The sequence below is a fragment of the Tasmannia lanceolata genome, unplaced genomic scaffold, assembly GCF_043159265.1.
Source record: "Tasmannia lanceolata isolate RefF3 unplaced genomic scaffold, GAP_Taslan_0.1 ptg000037l, whole genome shotgun sequence".
NCBI lineage: Eukaryota > Viridiplantae > Streptophyta > Magnoliopsida > Canellales > Winteraceae > Tasmannia > Tasmannia lanceolata.
In genome coordinates, this window is record NW_027518714.1 from 12,656,642 (window position 1) to 12,673,446 (window position 16,805).

Sequence of the window (16,805 nt, forward strand, 5' to 3'; positions counted from 1 at the left end):
TTTTACACCGTTTTGAGTACCTTTGCTGAGACAGATGAAGAAGTTGATGAATCTCAATGGCTTAGAGCTGAGGATTTCTGCAAAGACTACTTGTTGAATTATCTTTCAGATCGTCTTGCAGAAACCTATAGTAAATATAACACTGCTAAAGCACTATGGGACAACTTAGATGCTCAATTCAAGAAGGAGGAGGAATTGTCCAAGACTCATCTTGTGGATAAATTTATGGATTTCAAGTTCCAGGAGGACATGAAAATCACTCATCAAGTTACTGATCTAGAGAATTTGAGATTTAAGTTGTATAATAAAAAAAAAAAATAGTTGTCTGTGATTCATTTCTTGTTGGTGCAATTATATATAAGTTACCATCTGCATGGCACTCCTTCAAAACCGAGATGTATCGGAAAAGGTGCAAGTGGGACTGGATGATCTCAAACGATTCATTCGAATCGAAGATGAGAATCGAGCTAGGAATAACTTGGAGATGGTTAGACAGCAACAGTCTGCTACTACCGCGGTAATATATCCCAAGAAATTTCCTCGGAAATCCAAGTCACCTAAAAGTGAACATCCTAAGTTGGAGGCCAAAAAGACTATCTTTCAGAAAAAGAAGGGCAAGTACCACAACTGTGGGCAATAGGGTCACTTTGCTGCAGAGTGTACACAACCTAAGACGGTAAATCTGACACACCATAAAAGGAAGCTCATATGATGGTGGGCAGTGCTGAGCCTAAGAGTTTTGTTGCCATGTTAGGCAATGGTATGGCCAGTGCTTCCTCAGACTGGTGGTTGAAAACAGATGCCATTTGTCATGCTTGCAACTCAAAGAACGTTTTTCACTAAGTGTGATCGAAGTAAAGGAGACTGGTATAGTGGCTAGTGGAGCAGACATGGAAGTCACTCACACTGGTACTGCGAACTTGGCCCTTTTTTCAGGTAAACTGCTTAGTTTATAAGATGTTAAAGTGTTTTCCATTAGTCTGTTTGACTATGCTGGCATATGCACTTCATTTATGTGTGGTAGAGTAATTTTTTATTATTAACTCATACTATTTTGATTGTGCATACTTGATAGATGGTATGTATGGTTTGAGTTTAAGAAATGAGACTGTTAGTTATGATAGTTCACCGCTCATTGATCCTAAGTTGTTACACAACCGATTGGGACATGTGCACTATCAGAAAATGGTCCACCTTACTATGACTCATACGATACCATTATATATGTCAATTAAATTTGACAAGTGTGAGAGGTAGGAGTGATAGAGAAGGAGAAGATACACATTGACAGGGTTCAAGGAATTATGTGCCTCTCAGGGCATAATCCTTGAAACTACTGCTCCTCACTCGCCTCAATCAAATGGCATAGCTGAGTGTAAGAACATAACGTTAACTTAATGTTAAATTCCATGTTAATGACAGCTGGCATGCCTAGTTGCATTTGGGGAGAGGCAGCTTTGACTGCCCATCACATTATAAATCTCTATATGCTCCTCCATGTGATAGAGTACCTAAGAATTTGGTGAGGACTTTGTGACATACCAATTAGAGAATGATCCATCATCCTATCAGGAAGTGATGAGATCTAGGGACTCTATGTTGTGGGCAGAAGCCATTCATGATGAAATGAGCTCTCTGTTAGAAAATCTAACTTGACAGCTAGCCCATTTGCAATGAGGCTAAGACTATGGGTTGTAAGTAGATATCTGTTTGTATGTTATTCTACACAGCTCGTATGGATGTTAAGATCTAACAATCCTTGTATTGGTCTTCATCAAACACTTAAATTGTGACATCAGAAATTTGACAAAGTAGTAAAGAGCTTTGGGTGTTCTGATCAATTACTCGGATAAATGCCTTTACTATCGTTTTGTGTCGAATAAGGTTATGCTTATTTGCTTGTATGTAGCTGTTGATTCTTGTTTCCAATCTCTCTGTGGTGAGTCATGTGAAACTAACCTTGGGTAAAGAATTCGACATGAAAAGACCTGGGTGTTGTAAACACCATTCTTGGTATGAAAGTAAGTTTTTTGAAAGGCAAGGAATCACCCTTGGCCTAGCCCATTATATGAAATACTACTTTTCTTTTTTAGGATGAAGTGGGTGCAAACCGATTGAGACACTATTTTGATTATACCAAGAAGCTGATCTCTAAAGAAGAGACAGTGTGAGTCAGTTCGATTATTTTAAACTGATTGGTAGTCTCATGTATGTTTTATGTTGCACTAGGCCAGACATAGCCTTTATAGTTGGCATGCTGAGTTGTTTTGCTAGCAATCATGGCCATGAGCATAGAAATAGCCTTATGAGGCTGATGAGATACCTTTCGTGTACTCAAGAGTATGCTCTAAATTATGATGGCCATCCACTTGTTGTGGAAGAATATTCTGATGCGTCATGGGGATCAGAATCAGAATTAGGGGAAAGCAAATCTACTGCTGATGTGTGGAAGTCGAATTGGAACTTTATGCTCTAGCTTCGGTTGCAAATGAAAGCAGAGGAGATAAAGATTCTGATTATGGTTATGGACATTCCACTAACACAGTTAAGGTTTAGTTCCTTAAGTATATTTTGTGATAATCAAGCTACAATTACGATTGTGAAGAACTCACTCTTTAATGGTAAGAGGAGACATCTTAGGCTGAAACATGCCATGCTGAATTATCTCATTGAACACGGGATTATCACTTTGATTGATGTGAGATCGAAGGATAATATGGCCGATGCTCTCGCAAAGGGACTGAACAAAGATCGAATATTCAAAACTGTGGGGGAGATGGGGTTAAAGTCTTTATAGACATGACTTAACCTACATTCATGTTATTTTGAATCTTCGAATCTCTCTTTTGGCCAAGATAAGCACTTGATATGTTTCGACGATGTTTACAGTTGTTGTGTGTCATTCCACATTTGATGATGTCCTTTTTGGGAAAGGTTGTACATTCCAAACTTGATGATACAGCTTAACTCAAATATGGATAAGATGACTATAACATTCCAAAAAGAAACATGAAATGGTTCTTTGCAAAAGAAACTATTTGGTCTTGTTCTTTAATGAAACTTGACAATTAGAAATGATTATTTGCAAAAGAAGCTGTTTAGGTCTTGTTCTTTATTGAAACTTGACAATGATGCTTATGGTGAGAGTGATACTGATACTTTTTCAGCCATTTGAATTGTACTAAGTTCTTCTTCAGGTAGAACTAGATACTTTCGTGAATTATGGAATTGTACTAAGTTCTTCTTCAGGTAGAACTAGATACTTTAGTGTTTTACACAAATGATTGGATTCATTTTCATGAAATCCATATTTGGTAATTCACAGGGATTGGCAAAAAGGAGGAGCTTGTCTTCATTTGGACTTTGATGAAGATGACTTACTTGATGAGTAAATCTTCTAAAGTCATAAAGACTATGCTTACATTTCAGTATGCATAGAGTTCACTTTTTTGTGGAACTTTATTTTGGATCTCGATGAGAATCATACCTCATGAATGAATTCATCTAAGATCAGTGGGGTTCACTTATATGTGAAACTACCTTTTGGTTGAGTTTAGCTTGTTGTATATCTAAAACTCTTGGTTTGTCATAAAAGGATTCATGTTTTCATTTGGATTACAGATCTTTTATGATATAAAACATATGGTGATGTGGATGTTTCTATATTTTGTTTTGAACATTACACTATCTATCTATTGGATTGTGCTATATGTAGAACATAGGAGGAGATTGTTGGGTATATAATATAACCCATGTATGTTCTAATATAAGCCCAATAAGATAATGGACCGGTGTAGTGGGCCTATTTGGGCTAGAGCCCACTAACCTATTAAAACCCTAGTGTATCTAATATATATAGGGGCTGGAGGCAAATTAGATACCTTTGGTGTAATGCTTCAAGCAACCTCTTGCTTGACCTAATTCCTCTAACACGGATTAGGATATTGAGACTCTGACCGGTGATCATCTTTTGAACTATAACGCTACTTCAGATATACATCACGGACTTCATCAACCAGTTGGGAGAACATGCTACATGGATACAGCATATGTTTCGCCATTTCCAGTTATTGTGTCTATTTATTGTTCACATCTTGTCATGGAGCTTTGTTACGAAAACTTACAGAATCTGTTGTTGGACTTGGAATCATGAAGGGAGATCTACTTTCCTTCTATGGTTAGGCTTTCTGTTACTCTATTGAATGTCACCCCTCAGACCACTTGGGCCCTGTTTGCTTTGGATTCTGAGAACCGATTGCGAGCCCAACACAGATTATTCGACTCAGAAGTAACATAATTTCAGTCCTATAATGCCATCACCAGGTTGGAGGGGAAAAAAAAGCTTTACTGGCTTCTGCATTCTGCAGGTAGATGGAAGCCATGTTGGGAATAGTTAAACACTAGGAGGCCGTTCGGATAATGGATTTTATAATCCAGGATTTACAGTAGTAGATTTTACAAGCTAGAACCTGGATTTTATAAGCTTGATTGGCTGCAAAGAGACACCCCAAGATTGGTTGGGCTTGGGTTGGTTCTGATGGCCCACAAGATGGGCCCAACCTTTGCAACCCAGGACATAGAATATGCTTCATCAGAATATTTATAATCTAATTTAAAAGAGAAAATAGTAAAATGGGTTGAGGGAAGTAACAATAAACCACTATGGATAATCATTTAAAATAATAATAAAACTCTTGGGTAAATAATTTGAGACTTTTTGAAAAGTAATTAGTAGTAATTAGGAATGTAAATTTTAAATACCATAATGAGAAATGGAAAATTCATCTATTTATTTTCGTGGGAAATGTTATCAGCACTACTGTATTTTGATGAGGGCACTCCTCACTTTATTAAAAGTACGGTATGGCCAGCACCATAGGATGATCCAAACCGTCCCTTAGATTGGCCACAGCTAAATAGGTTGTGCCCCAAAAATCATTTCCATAGGTTGAACCTAAGCCTCTGATATGAATGTTAGAGGGTTGATCCTAACCCTGTATAGATCGGAGGGTTAGGGTCAACATATGGAAATAATTTTTGGGGCACAACCTATTTAGACTGTGGCCCATCTAATGGACGGTTTGGATCATCCCATGGTGCGGGCCATACCGTAATTTGAATAAAGTGAGGAGTGCCCTCATCAAAATACAGTAGTGATGATAACATTTCCCATTTTTGTTGGTAAGATTATTTTTGTCTACTTATTTCATTATCCAGTTGGATTCCAGTATTACAAGTAAATCAACCCTATTTCTTCAAGTAAATAAACCACCCAAGAAGTATTTGAATCAGAGATCACAGATCCAGACTTTTGATGCAATGGGCCCATCTAACATCTCAAACAGGTCCAAAAGCTTGCTAATTCATTGGATGATTTTAACTATCTGATCACGCCTATAAATGGACAGGCAAGCAACGGTCCAGATTCAATAGCCAAACTACATTTAATTAGATATTAAGATTGTCCAAACTGGATTGTAAGGCAATCAGGTGGACGGTCTGGACGAACCAAAGGTGTGGCCACCTGCATGCCATATAATATTTATTAGGGAAGTGATGTATATTCGCCCCCTTTTCTTCCCTTGGCCACCTCCTAGTTTATTTATGATTTATTATGCGAACAAAGGGGGACGAATATACCACTTCCCCTAACCCCAACCTCATCCGAAGATTTTTTATTCTAATTTGGTGGTCTAACCATGATCCGCGACTATTCTCCCCTTTGCTTTTGTAGGAATGAAAAAGAGGGATAATGAAAAGCCTTACGCAACTAGCCAAGACTTGTATGGCTTATTGAAAATGCAGATTGAATCTTCTTTAATTGGCTGAATTGTGAAATGGGAGAACACTCTGAAATCAACCATAGTCTCCCATCCGTAGGAAATAAGAAATGTTTGTTTGGTCCGTAGTATCCGTACCATCCACGGTCCTTTCCCTATCTTCAAAGTCATGTATTGGTAGGAACTACGAAAGTCAGACCCTAATTTTCCTAATCTACGCCACATCTCATTGTTAATTAGGACAATTTAGGCCACAGAGGACTTCTATTTTTTTACATTAAAATTATTCAACTTCTATTACCATCATCATCACAATGCAATCCAAATTTAAAAGACTTGTGTTACGGTTCTAAGTGGGTGCCTGCGTAGGTGCATGACTAGGTGAGACATGTTAAAGTATAAAAGATTAAATACTGCCTTTCTCCAACAGTTTAAGCTTTTGGAGAAGTTGGTAAGCTAATATGGTATCAGAGCCAAAGGTCTCGAGTTCAAACCTCCTTGTTATCAAAAATTCACATTCTGCCAAGTGGGCCACACGTGAGGAGGAGTGTTAAAGTATAAAAAATTAAATACTGCCTTTTTGATGTGTTCCATAGAGGCATATGGCCACTTGTCTGGTGGTGATGGATGCATGACCCATCTCCGAAAAGTTGCGCTCGGTAGAAGATCTCTCTCTCTCTCTCTCCCCCTGAATAAATGGGTGTATTTTGGAGCTGCTTATGAAAGTAAATTAGAATTATAGGTATGACCTTTTCAGCTAAAATTACTAAAATGCCCCTTCGTATATATTGTACATAGGAAAAACCTTATGGAGAGCGAAAGGTGATCTATTTCTAACCGTCGGATTATTTCTTGACACGTGTCCGGGTCGTGAAGGCCAAGACCGATTTTACCATAATAGGGGGCGCATGCGTACTGCCCCCCAGGGGGCGGGGATCATCTCCATTATTTAACTTGCATTACCATCATCATCACAATGCAATTCAAATTTAAAAGAGTTGTGTTAGGGTCCTAAGTGGGGGCCTGCCTAGGTGCTGGACTAGGTAGGACCTAGCCTAGATGCGATAGATTTAAAGGGCCTAGCCTAACGTGTTCCATAAGTTTTTGGGCTTTTGGCATATTGTTTAGTACTTTAAACATTTGGTTTCAGAGCACACCACGTCATGTGTTCAAGTCACGGAAGTGAGTGAAGTTATTATAGAGTAGGCCGAGGGATGCACAGAGCATGATGAAATGTTATGGTCCTAAGTGGGGGGTGTAAACAAGGTGGGACCATATGGGAGAGGTTTAGGTAACTAACAAGTTGCCGTGAAACTGAACATGTATTCGTTCGCTAGATGACCATGAGAGAAGTCGGTCCCTCGTATGATCTTCTGTTCCAGTGGGGAACCAAGCAGATCTTCATTCAAGAGAAATAAGTCGGTTTCTCGTATGATCTTCCATCCCCCCTATTGGGTATGTCAAAAGGCTCTATTATTTATAAATTCCTAATTTGCAAAATATTTCTCAGTTAATCATTGAAAATTATAACATGGCCAAAAAATCAACTTTTACTAAATTTCTCTGGAAAGATCTCTAAATATTAGGCCAGACTTTTGTCAATGAAAGTGGCTCTTCAATCAATTCTTATATCGTGATTTTTTTCCTTAAAACATTTTAGTGTTTTTCAAATTGAAAATATTACAACTTCTATTAGAATTCAAAAACCACAATTTTGGGCAAGCCAAACATACCACTTGTATGTTGGTGATGGATGCATGACCCATTGCTTGGCAGAAGATCTCCGTCTCTCCCTAAATACATGGGTGTATTTTGGAGAAGCTAATGAAAGTAAATTAGAACTACGGCAATGACCGTCTGACGCAGGGAGCGGCGAATAGCAGAAGCTTTAATACCAAAGGAACGAATGTTACAGTGGAAAAACTTAAGTTTAAGGGGTAGTCTTAGGATAGGTAAATGTAAGGAAAAGGGAAGGAAAACTAAAGGAACAGGATGAAAGGAGCTATTGAAAAGGGCCTAAAATTAGGTGAAACGAGTGAAAATCTTTATTGATGGTTGGTTGTGCAAGGACTCTAATGTGGAACTAATGGCTGCTAAGAGTAAAGGGCTCTTTGTGTTGAACGGAAAGGGTAATCGGTTATATCAATATGAGATCTTGGATGGTCTGATTACATAAATAATGTAAAGGAATTAAAGGGGGAGTGCAAAGGTGGTTCTGTTGACTCAAGCAAGGGCTGTTAATTGGTGGGGTGAAAATTGGGTACAAGAGAGGGACTTTCAATTGGCTATACTAAGGATTGAGGCCTGGGGTTTACAAGGTAGGTAAAGAGAGAGGATTTGGCTGTTCTAAAATTATAGAGGGTGAGAGCTATGCAAATCTGGTGATAACAATAAGCAGGTAAAGGGCTGCTTTTAGGCTGATCAAATCAAAAACGTTTTACACGTGACCAGCTCTTGGTTGGATGTCCTAAATCTACTAAAATAAGTAAACAAAACAAAAGAAAACTTCTAAAATATCTCACCCAATATTTATCCAGTCTAAACTATCCTAAAACCTATCAAACTCCTAAATAATCTCTACTTTTGGACGTTCAAGGCAGTATGGAATTCTTCCAACTAAATTCAAAATAAATTCTAATGAAAGTGAAACTCATTATTCCATGGGATCAACGTGAGCCGTTGATCTGCGCCCCGTCTAGAACTCTTACGAACTTGCCTTGTTTGGCCCCCGAAAAATATGATCTTGCATAATTCCAATCTCGAACGTCGATACGTGTCATCAATTTCATGATCCGACGGTCTGAAATAGCTTGATCATTTATTTGATATGCTGGGCCTACGAACGCCGTAGATGCCCCTGCATCACAAAATGCCCCATCTTCCATGTTGTGCATAGCAGAAGCCTTAATAAAAAGGCTACTATTTAGGCCATCAGCTCGTCTTATCTGCATCGTGGGCGATACATGCTACTTTATCTGGACCATTGATTTGGCGGGCCCTTTATGGATAAGCCACAACTAGTATTATGGTTACCATATTAATGGCTATGATTTATGGGTCATAGCCAATCTATAGAAAACCCATCAGAATTCTTACACCAGATGAACTGTTAAGATTGTGCACACGTAACTCACGTGTGTTAGAATGCCGACCCTCATTCCAAATAAGAAACGAGAGAGTGTGAATCTTTTTCTTTTTTTTTATGGGTAGGAGAGACTGTGGATCTTGGATAAGAAAGAGGAGAGATTTTATATGTTGTAAGGGCTTACAACAATACGGTAGGGGCACTGCCTTCATATTTGATCTAAGTGCAGCTCACCTTTTGAACTTCTCGAAGAGCTGCTGTGGATCAAATGTCAAGGTTCTACTTCCACCGTACAAAAGCTAAGCCCTTACATCATATAATTTCTCAAAATAAAAGATGAGAGAGAGACTAAGCGTACCTTGATCCTTATAAAAGGCACCCCTCTCCCTTTTTCCCAAGTTCCAACAAAGTCCACCATAAAAGTCGGTCCTCTCTCAAGCCGAGCCATGGCGGACCTAACCTGCTCGGCTGAATTCTTAGCCCCTCTCCTCTCCACCACCACCGCCAATCTCACCACCGCCACCACCGCCGCCACCTACATCTGCTCCCGCTTCACCACCGTCTCAGCCCATCTCTCCGACGCCACCTACGCCATCGACACAACCTACCTCCTCTTCTCCGCCTACCTCGTCTTCTCAATGCAACTCGGCTTCGCCATGCTCTGCGCCGGCTCCGTCCGCGCCAAAAACACCATGAACATCATGCTCACCAACGTCCTAGATGCCGCTGCCGGCGCCCTCTTCTACTTCCTCTTCGGCTTCGCCTTCGCCTTCGGCTCTCCCTCCAACCCCTTCATCGGCCACCACTTCTTCGCCCTCAAAAACCTCCCCTCCCCCTCCCCGTCCTTCGACTACAGCCACTTCCTCTATCAATGGGCCTTCGCAATAGCCGCAGCCGGTATAACAAGCGGCTCCATCGCGGAGCGAACTCAATTTGTCGCGTATCTCATCTACTCCTCCTTTTTAACAGGCTTCGTCTACCCTGTTGTTTCCCACTGGTTCTGGTCGGCCGACGGGTGGGCCAGCCCATCCCGATCCGATAATTTACTTTTCGGATCCGGAGTCATCGACTTTGCGGGCTCTGGTGTCGTTCACATGGTCGGAGGGATAGCTGGTTTATGGGGTGCTTTAATCGAAGGTCCCCGTATCGGCCGATTCGACCATACCGGCCGATCCGTTACGTTACGCGGCCATAGCGCGTCTTTAGTAGTGCTCGGAACTTTCCTCCTCTGGTTCGGATGGTACGGGTTCAACCCCGGCTCGTTCCTAACCATCTTAAGAAGCTACGGTGCAAGTGGGTCCTACTACGGGCAGTGGAGCGCGGTGGGACGGACAGCTGTCACGACAACATTAGCCGGTTGTACGGCAGCTCTAACGACTCTGTTTGGGAAACGGCTTATCTCCGGTCACTGGAACGTCACCGACGTTTGTAACGGGCTGTTAGGTGGTTTCGCGGCTATAACTTCCGGTTGCTCGGTGGTGGACCCATGGGCCGCGATTATATGCGGCTTCGTGGCTGCAGCCGTTTTGATCGGCTGCAATCGGTTAGCCGAGAAGCTGAAGTATGATGATCCTTTAGAAGCGGCTCAGCTACACGGAGGGTGTGGGGCTTGGGGGATTATATTTACGGGTTTGTTCGCGCGGGAGAAGTACGTGAACGAGGTCTATCCTGGTCGGCCCGGAAGGCCATACGGACTTTTTATGGGAGGGGGTGGAAGGTTACTAGCGGCGCACGTTATCCAAATATCGGTTATAATTGGGTGGGTGAGCGCACTTATGGGAACTCTTTTTTACGTGCTTCATCGATTGAGGCTTTTGCGTATTTCTGCGGAGGACGAGATGGCCGGGATGGATTTAACTCGGCACGGTGGGTTTGCTTACGTTTATCACGATGAGGATGAGTCGGTTAGGAACGGATTCATGGTCAAGACCTCACCCATGCATGTGGGTCCCACAACTTCTGTTCCCACCAATCAGGTTTAGATGCCATTTTTTTGTACAGATATTGTATTTTGTTGTTTTGTAGCGTTATCGTTATCATCTTATCTTTCTTGTTTTGTTATGGCTTGAGATTGTATGGGTTTTATGTTTCCAGGGGTTTTTTTTATGTGCCCATAGAAATTGTTTGGTTGGTTGATTGGAAGGGGATGGGATTGGGTTTTGGAATTTTTGGGGAAGTGGGGTCTGGAATTTATTCTTCCTTCGTCTTTGTGTCTTGACTCTTGAGGGGAGTATTTAATTAATAAAGTAATGACATGCCTTCTTGTTTTGATAGGTACAGCCCACTGTTTGAGGTTAGCTTCAGTGCTTGTGACAGTTACCGATGAGATGTTTTAGTCAAATGAAAGAAGGTTAGAGCGCCTTGATGAGAAGCTTAAAATTAAGAGAGAAAGGTTGGAGTAGTCGTACAGCACTCCATTTTAGACGTGACTCCTTGTTGGGATTGAATGGATTGATGCTGATAAGAAAGTCACTTTTACGCTCTTTCCTACCAAAACCATGTTTTTAAATTTCAGCCGGAGGCTTTCGGTCAGGACAAACGTTCCAAATTCGAAATTTAGGCCAAAATTTCGATAAAATATTAATTTTTATTTATTTAGGGCCGTTTGGATACCTCATGCATTTGTATTTTGATTTGGATTTGAGTTTTGGATACAAAACGCATCAATCATCTTCATATCTTGTTTTAAGAGAGAGAGAAGGGAGGGATGTCTCGCTGCTGCAAGCAACGTTGAGGAGCAGTGATAGTAAAGGAAGTTGCCACAAATATTTATTTCCAAATAATGTCTCGCAGAACAAATTTGAAAATCATAATTTTTTGCACTGTCGTGGCTGATTTGGGAAATCTAAGGATCTGATCCAGTTCAAAATATCAACTGAATCCAAATCTAACTCTTGTTGGTATCCAAACGTGACCTTACAGAATTTTGCCCAAAAAACCAACATTTTGAGCGCTTCTACTAAATTTTAGGATTTCGGCAGAAATTTCAATTTTGGTGAGGACCGAAATTATTCCCAAGACTGAAATTTAAAACCTTGTTTTGAAAAGTGGCAATCATAATTCCTATTTAGATCGTGATAAGATCAGAACCGTTCATTTTGCAGGTGCATGGACTATTGTGGATGAGTCTGTACACAAAGGTGCATCCCATGTGGAAAAGGATCCTCGAGAGAAAAACATTTGTCATTTTTAATAATATGAAGGTTTGGAGTTTGATCCTTAATAAAAATGAGTTATTTGCTTATTTTAGAAGGGAAATGATATCAGCACTCCAATGTTATAATAGATGCGCAGAAGCATATTGTCGTTTTGGTTTTTAATGACATGTCAAAAAGGATATTACAGTTCTCATAATAAGAAAAGACAATCTAGGACCGCACTTCTATTGAAACATTGCAGTGCTGATATCATTTCCCTTTTAGAAACATGTTTTTTTTGTAGTGACAGGTGAATAAGATAAGCAAGACACAACGGAGTGGAAGAACAAGGACTTTCCCCTTATTGTTTTTCTCTTTTACATCGTTTAAACAGTGCCTATATTTATAATTACCCATATAATTAAGAGAGCTCTACTGGGATTGTCTCATTTCCCATGAGAGACGAGTGGGGTTCATCCTAGTCTATTGGGATTCTGTCTCATTTCCCATGTGAGATGAGTGGGGTGGGGTTCATCCTAGTTTGGATAGGTTTGTCCTTCTCTTTGGAGTTTTTCCTTGTTTGAAAAGAAAATAAAGAGAGGAAGGTATTACCGGGCTTGGTAAAGTATGGGATCTCTTGATGCGAGATTTTATATGGTGTAAGGCCTTACAACAATACGGTAGGGGTACTGCCCTTGATATTTGATCCAACAGCAGCTCACTTTTTCAGCTTTTTGAGGAGCTGTTGTTGGATCAAATGTTAAGGGTGGTACTTCCACCGTACAAAGGCCTTATTGTTGTAAGGCCTTGCACCAGATAATTTCTCGATATGATACTTCCTACTTCGACCAAGAGAGAGAAACAAATGGGGAAAGAGACAGACTATTTAAGGTAGCGTCGTACCTTATGCAAAAGTGAGAGGAGAAGAAATTGGCTCTCCCTGCGTGTCTCCCTTCGATGTACGTAATTTTGTTGAGTCGTGCGCATCTTTGTGCATGTGGATTGTTTATTATTTCAATTGGGTATCCATAGTTTAGAACTTATATGCTACCAACACTCACAATGATACTTTGGTATTGTTGTAAAATTAGGTCTCCCAACAAATTCCAATGCCTCCTGAAAGGCCTAAGCTTTTGTCTCCGCACTACCTCTTATATGGAGGTGAAAGTTTCTTCAACTTTTCAATGTGCAACTAGAAAACTTGCATTGGATTCCAAGCCAACTCACATGACACACATGGTTTTGGGTTCAAGTCTCAAGGCACTGCTAAAAGACAAGAGATTTAAAAAGCAAGAGGGAGATTATTTTGAATCTTCCCTCTAATTTTTTGGGTAAAACATATACCCTATAGAAATCGTTGGTGTGGATCGATTGAAAGGGAAAGGGATTGGTTTCTGGAATTTTTGGAGAAGCGGGGTCTGACAAATATTCCACCTTGGACTGGATATCTTGAGTCACGATAGCAGTATTTAATTAAAAATAAGGGCTGATAAAGTAATGCAGAATCTTAGGGATACACCATTGATGATATTTACATTCCTCCTTTTTCGATAGGTACGACCTCTGTCCTTTAGTTTCCTAGTTGAGTGGATCAATCGAAGGATGTTTATAAAACAGCAGAAACTACAAAGCTGGAGTACAGTAAGCGTAAGGGGAAGGACAGAGGGAATTTTCAGTGGAGCGATGAAATGCATCTAGAATTTAATTCCAATTGGATGCGTTTGAACAGGTAAATTCAATCTTATTGGAATTGTCTCTACATCAATAATCTCATCATCAATAAGTAAGGAATTGGTATGCCATATATTTATAGAGAGAGGTGTTTCTAGTCTGCCGACTAGAGATCATTCTCTAGTCCGGCGACCAAAAACACTTGGGTCCCACATTTTTTGTGGTGATCTAAAGCATTCATTTGATAGGCCCCATCATAGATAGGGTGTCCACAAAAAATCAGCTTCATATGATCATTTTAACCCTTTCATTTGTGGAGCTAAAAAATGGACAGATTTGTACCGATTTATAGCCGTCCATTTTAAGCTCCACAAATCACAGGGTTGGGATGATCCTATGTAGCTGATTTTTTGTGGACACCCTCTCTATGTCAGGGCCCATCAAATGAATGCTTTGCATCACTCAAATAAGGTGGGACCCATGTTTTTTGGTCGCCGAACTAGAGAATGATCTCTAGTCGGCAGACTAGAAACACTTTTCTCATATTCATACCATTATCTTTACAAAAAAAAAGGTATTCAACTATTAGGGGACAGTCAATATACTTCTAATATCACACTTCACCTAAATGAGAACTTGATTTAGCAGCTCATCATAAGCCGTGTCATAAGGTGTTGGGTTAAGGTCCAATGTGAGTAGAATCGCTTTCATAATTGGGAAAAACGCTCCATGTAAAGTATAAACCACTCACACAAAGAAATATTACAGCTTTCAATTATATAATATCTTGATTCAATTATATGGAATGAGCAATCAATTCATTTTGATTCTACTTTATATGTATATAATCTTAGAACCAACCTAATCCAGAAATATCTGGGCTTGAATTGACGAATAACCAATCCCAATAATAATTTTGTTAGTGTCTTACTGAAATCTAAATGGATTCTTGTCAGATTGGATATCTAGGCTTGAATTGACAAATAACCAAAAACCAGTATTAATGTTTGTGTTATTGAAATCTAAATGGAGGGTGGTGAATTGGTAAGGCAATCGATTGAGAGAGAAAACAAACAAAACCCACTCGAAATTTGGAAAATACAGAAATCTAAATCTAAATCTAAATCTAATCAATCATCACAATATTTGGTTGATCGTCCCAACTTATTCATACTCCCATCTGACTATTAAACCCGCCAACTTTTCCCTAACTAATCGGTTGAGTGGTAGTCCGATCGAACCACCAGAGAATTTGAACAATTGTAGTTGAGATGGAATAGAGTTCAGACTGTTTTTTTTTTTTTTTTTTGTTAATTCCACGCACTGAATGAAGTGGCTATGACTTTCAAACTCGAGAGACTATCCACCCTTTGTTTACTTGTGGGAGGATTTTTCAAAGAGCAAATTCAGCTGGGAATGAGGTAGGTCGGTTAGAAACGGAACAGACTCAGTGAGTTGCCGTTGAATAGCCTCCAAAGAGCCCAACCTTCTTTAGTTCTTTGGTAAACTTCAACTCAATAAAAATTTAGAAGGGATTTGATAGGGACCCTAGCAGAAGGCATATCACGGGCTAGCTGTTGCATGTATGAGCAGCCAAATAGGATGAATTAGATGAACAAGACAAAATCTGTTTTCTAGTCCTGATGAATGAAAATGACTCCAACACTGCACACTTGGCGTATGTGCTGGGTAATCAGGACCGTTCCTTAGATGGATCATCAGAGGGACAACCTAGTGGGTCAATGTATGGTGCCAAACAAGGATCTCAATCACAAGAGTGCTAAGATCGAAGTCTAAAATACATATTTGGGACATATTTTTCATCCTTGATCAATGGTATCGAATCAAGATTTGATCAAGTAAACAAGGCAAAAGCAGTGCCAATTAACATATTTTAGCAAGGCGTGTAAAAGCTAATTTCTTATAACGATTTTCCCAATAATAGTAGACCTGGCAAACAGGCGGGCCGGGCCGGTTTTGACCTGGCCCGTACGGGTCCGGGTCAAACGGGCCGGGTCAAAATGACCCGGAAAATTTTATGGGTCACTATGCTTGGACCAGGGCCGACCCGCCGGCCGGCCAGATTTCTGACATATTATTTTTTAAGATTAATTTTTTAAAATAGGGATTCCCTAGCCACCTTCTCTGAGTCTACTTTTCGGCTTGTCCACATCCTTTGCTGCAAAGATCCCACAGAAGTACGAGTTGCGCACAGGTGGCTAGCAATAAAATAATAGCAACTTATAATAGTCATACGGTTACTAACTTTTAAATGAAAAATTACGGAAGAAAAATTTCAAAAAAAATACGAAAAGGTGTTAATATATGACAATTACCAAAAAAAACTACAAAGAAAATTAACATATGACAATTACGGGAAAAAAAGGCCAAAATAAAACTTTTGTAATTCTCTACGGGCACCCGCGGGTCCACCCGGTCCGGCCCAGTTTTGACGGGCCGGGTGGATCCGTGGATCAATTTTAAACGGGTCACAGATTGGTGACCCAGACCCGGAATTTACGGGTAGGCCGGGTGTACCCGCAGGTCTGGGTCACTTTTTGCCAGGTCTAAATAATAGTATGGAAATGCTAAAAAGGTAAGTAAGTAGAGATTAATGCCATTGAGAATTAATTAATCAGATGATCCTAGTCTCTTTATACTTGAAACCTTATTTAGGGTTCCACAAACAAAAGGTAAACCATGATCGGCAATCTGACCCTCTTTATACGCAATTTATACTTTTTTTGAGTCATTTCTCATATATTATGCATGGGATGTCTACTCGGGATGAGTCCAAGACCATGCCGCTTTGTGAAGTTCTAAAAGGTCAACAGTCTTAATTTCACACCCACCCCCTCGTTCGATAAGCCTTGGTTTGAATCTCGTATGGCCCAAAAAAGCACCCCCGTGGTGCAATCCTAACATCCAATACTGTGTTTGTGAATGTGAAGAATTTTCTACATGTATCTTTTGACAATTCATATTCAACTACAGACAGGTACTTATTATCAGATGTCAGGATTGGATTATTGGCCTGATTCGTAGGACATGGGATATAAAAAAAAAAAGTCTATTAAGTGGATGGTCTAGATCATTCAAAGGCGAGCTCCAGCTCCAATATGCCGTAGTGGT

General features: G+C 40.1%; 1 protein-coding gene across 4 annotated transcripts; it reads left to right on the plus strand.

Moving 5' to 3' along the window:
- The first annotated feature begins 8,981 nt into the window (after nucleotides 1-8,981).
- LOC143861922 (ammonium transporter 1 member 1-like) lies at nucleotides 8,982-12,094 on the plus strand. 4 transcript variants are annotated; one of them, XR_013240073.1, is made up of 3 exons: nucleotides 8,982-10,841; nucleotides 11,140-11,215; nucleotides 11,970-12,094. XR_013240073.1 is itself a non-coding variant. In XM_077372893.1 (2 exons), exons 1-2 carry the CDS (start codon nucleotides 9,312-9,314, stop codon nucleotides 11,155-11,157), a joined length of 1,548 nt encoding a protein of 515 aa, XP_077229008.1. In that variant the 5' UTR covers nucleotides 8,983-9,311; the 3' UTR covers nucleotides 11,158-11,475. The 4 variants fall into 4 exon arrangements, 1 of the variants encoding a protein (XP_077229008.1); XR_013240074.1 differs by having other exon boundaries at nucleotides 11,146-11,215; XR_013240072.1 differs by having other exon boundaries at nucleotides 8,983-10,841; nucleotides 11,140-11,257.
- The last annotated feature ends 4,711 nt before the right edge of the window (nucleotides 12,095-16,805 follow it).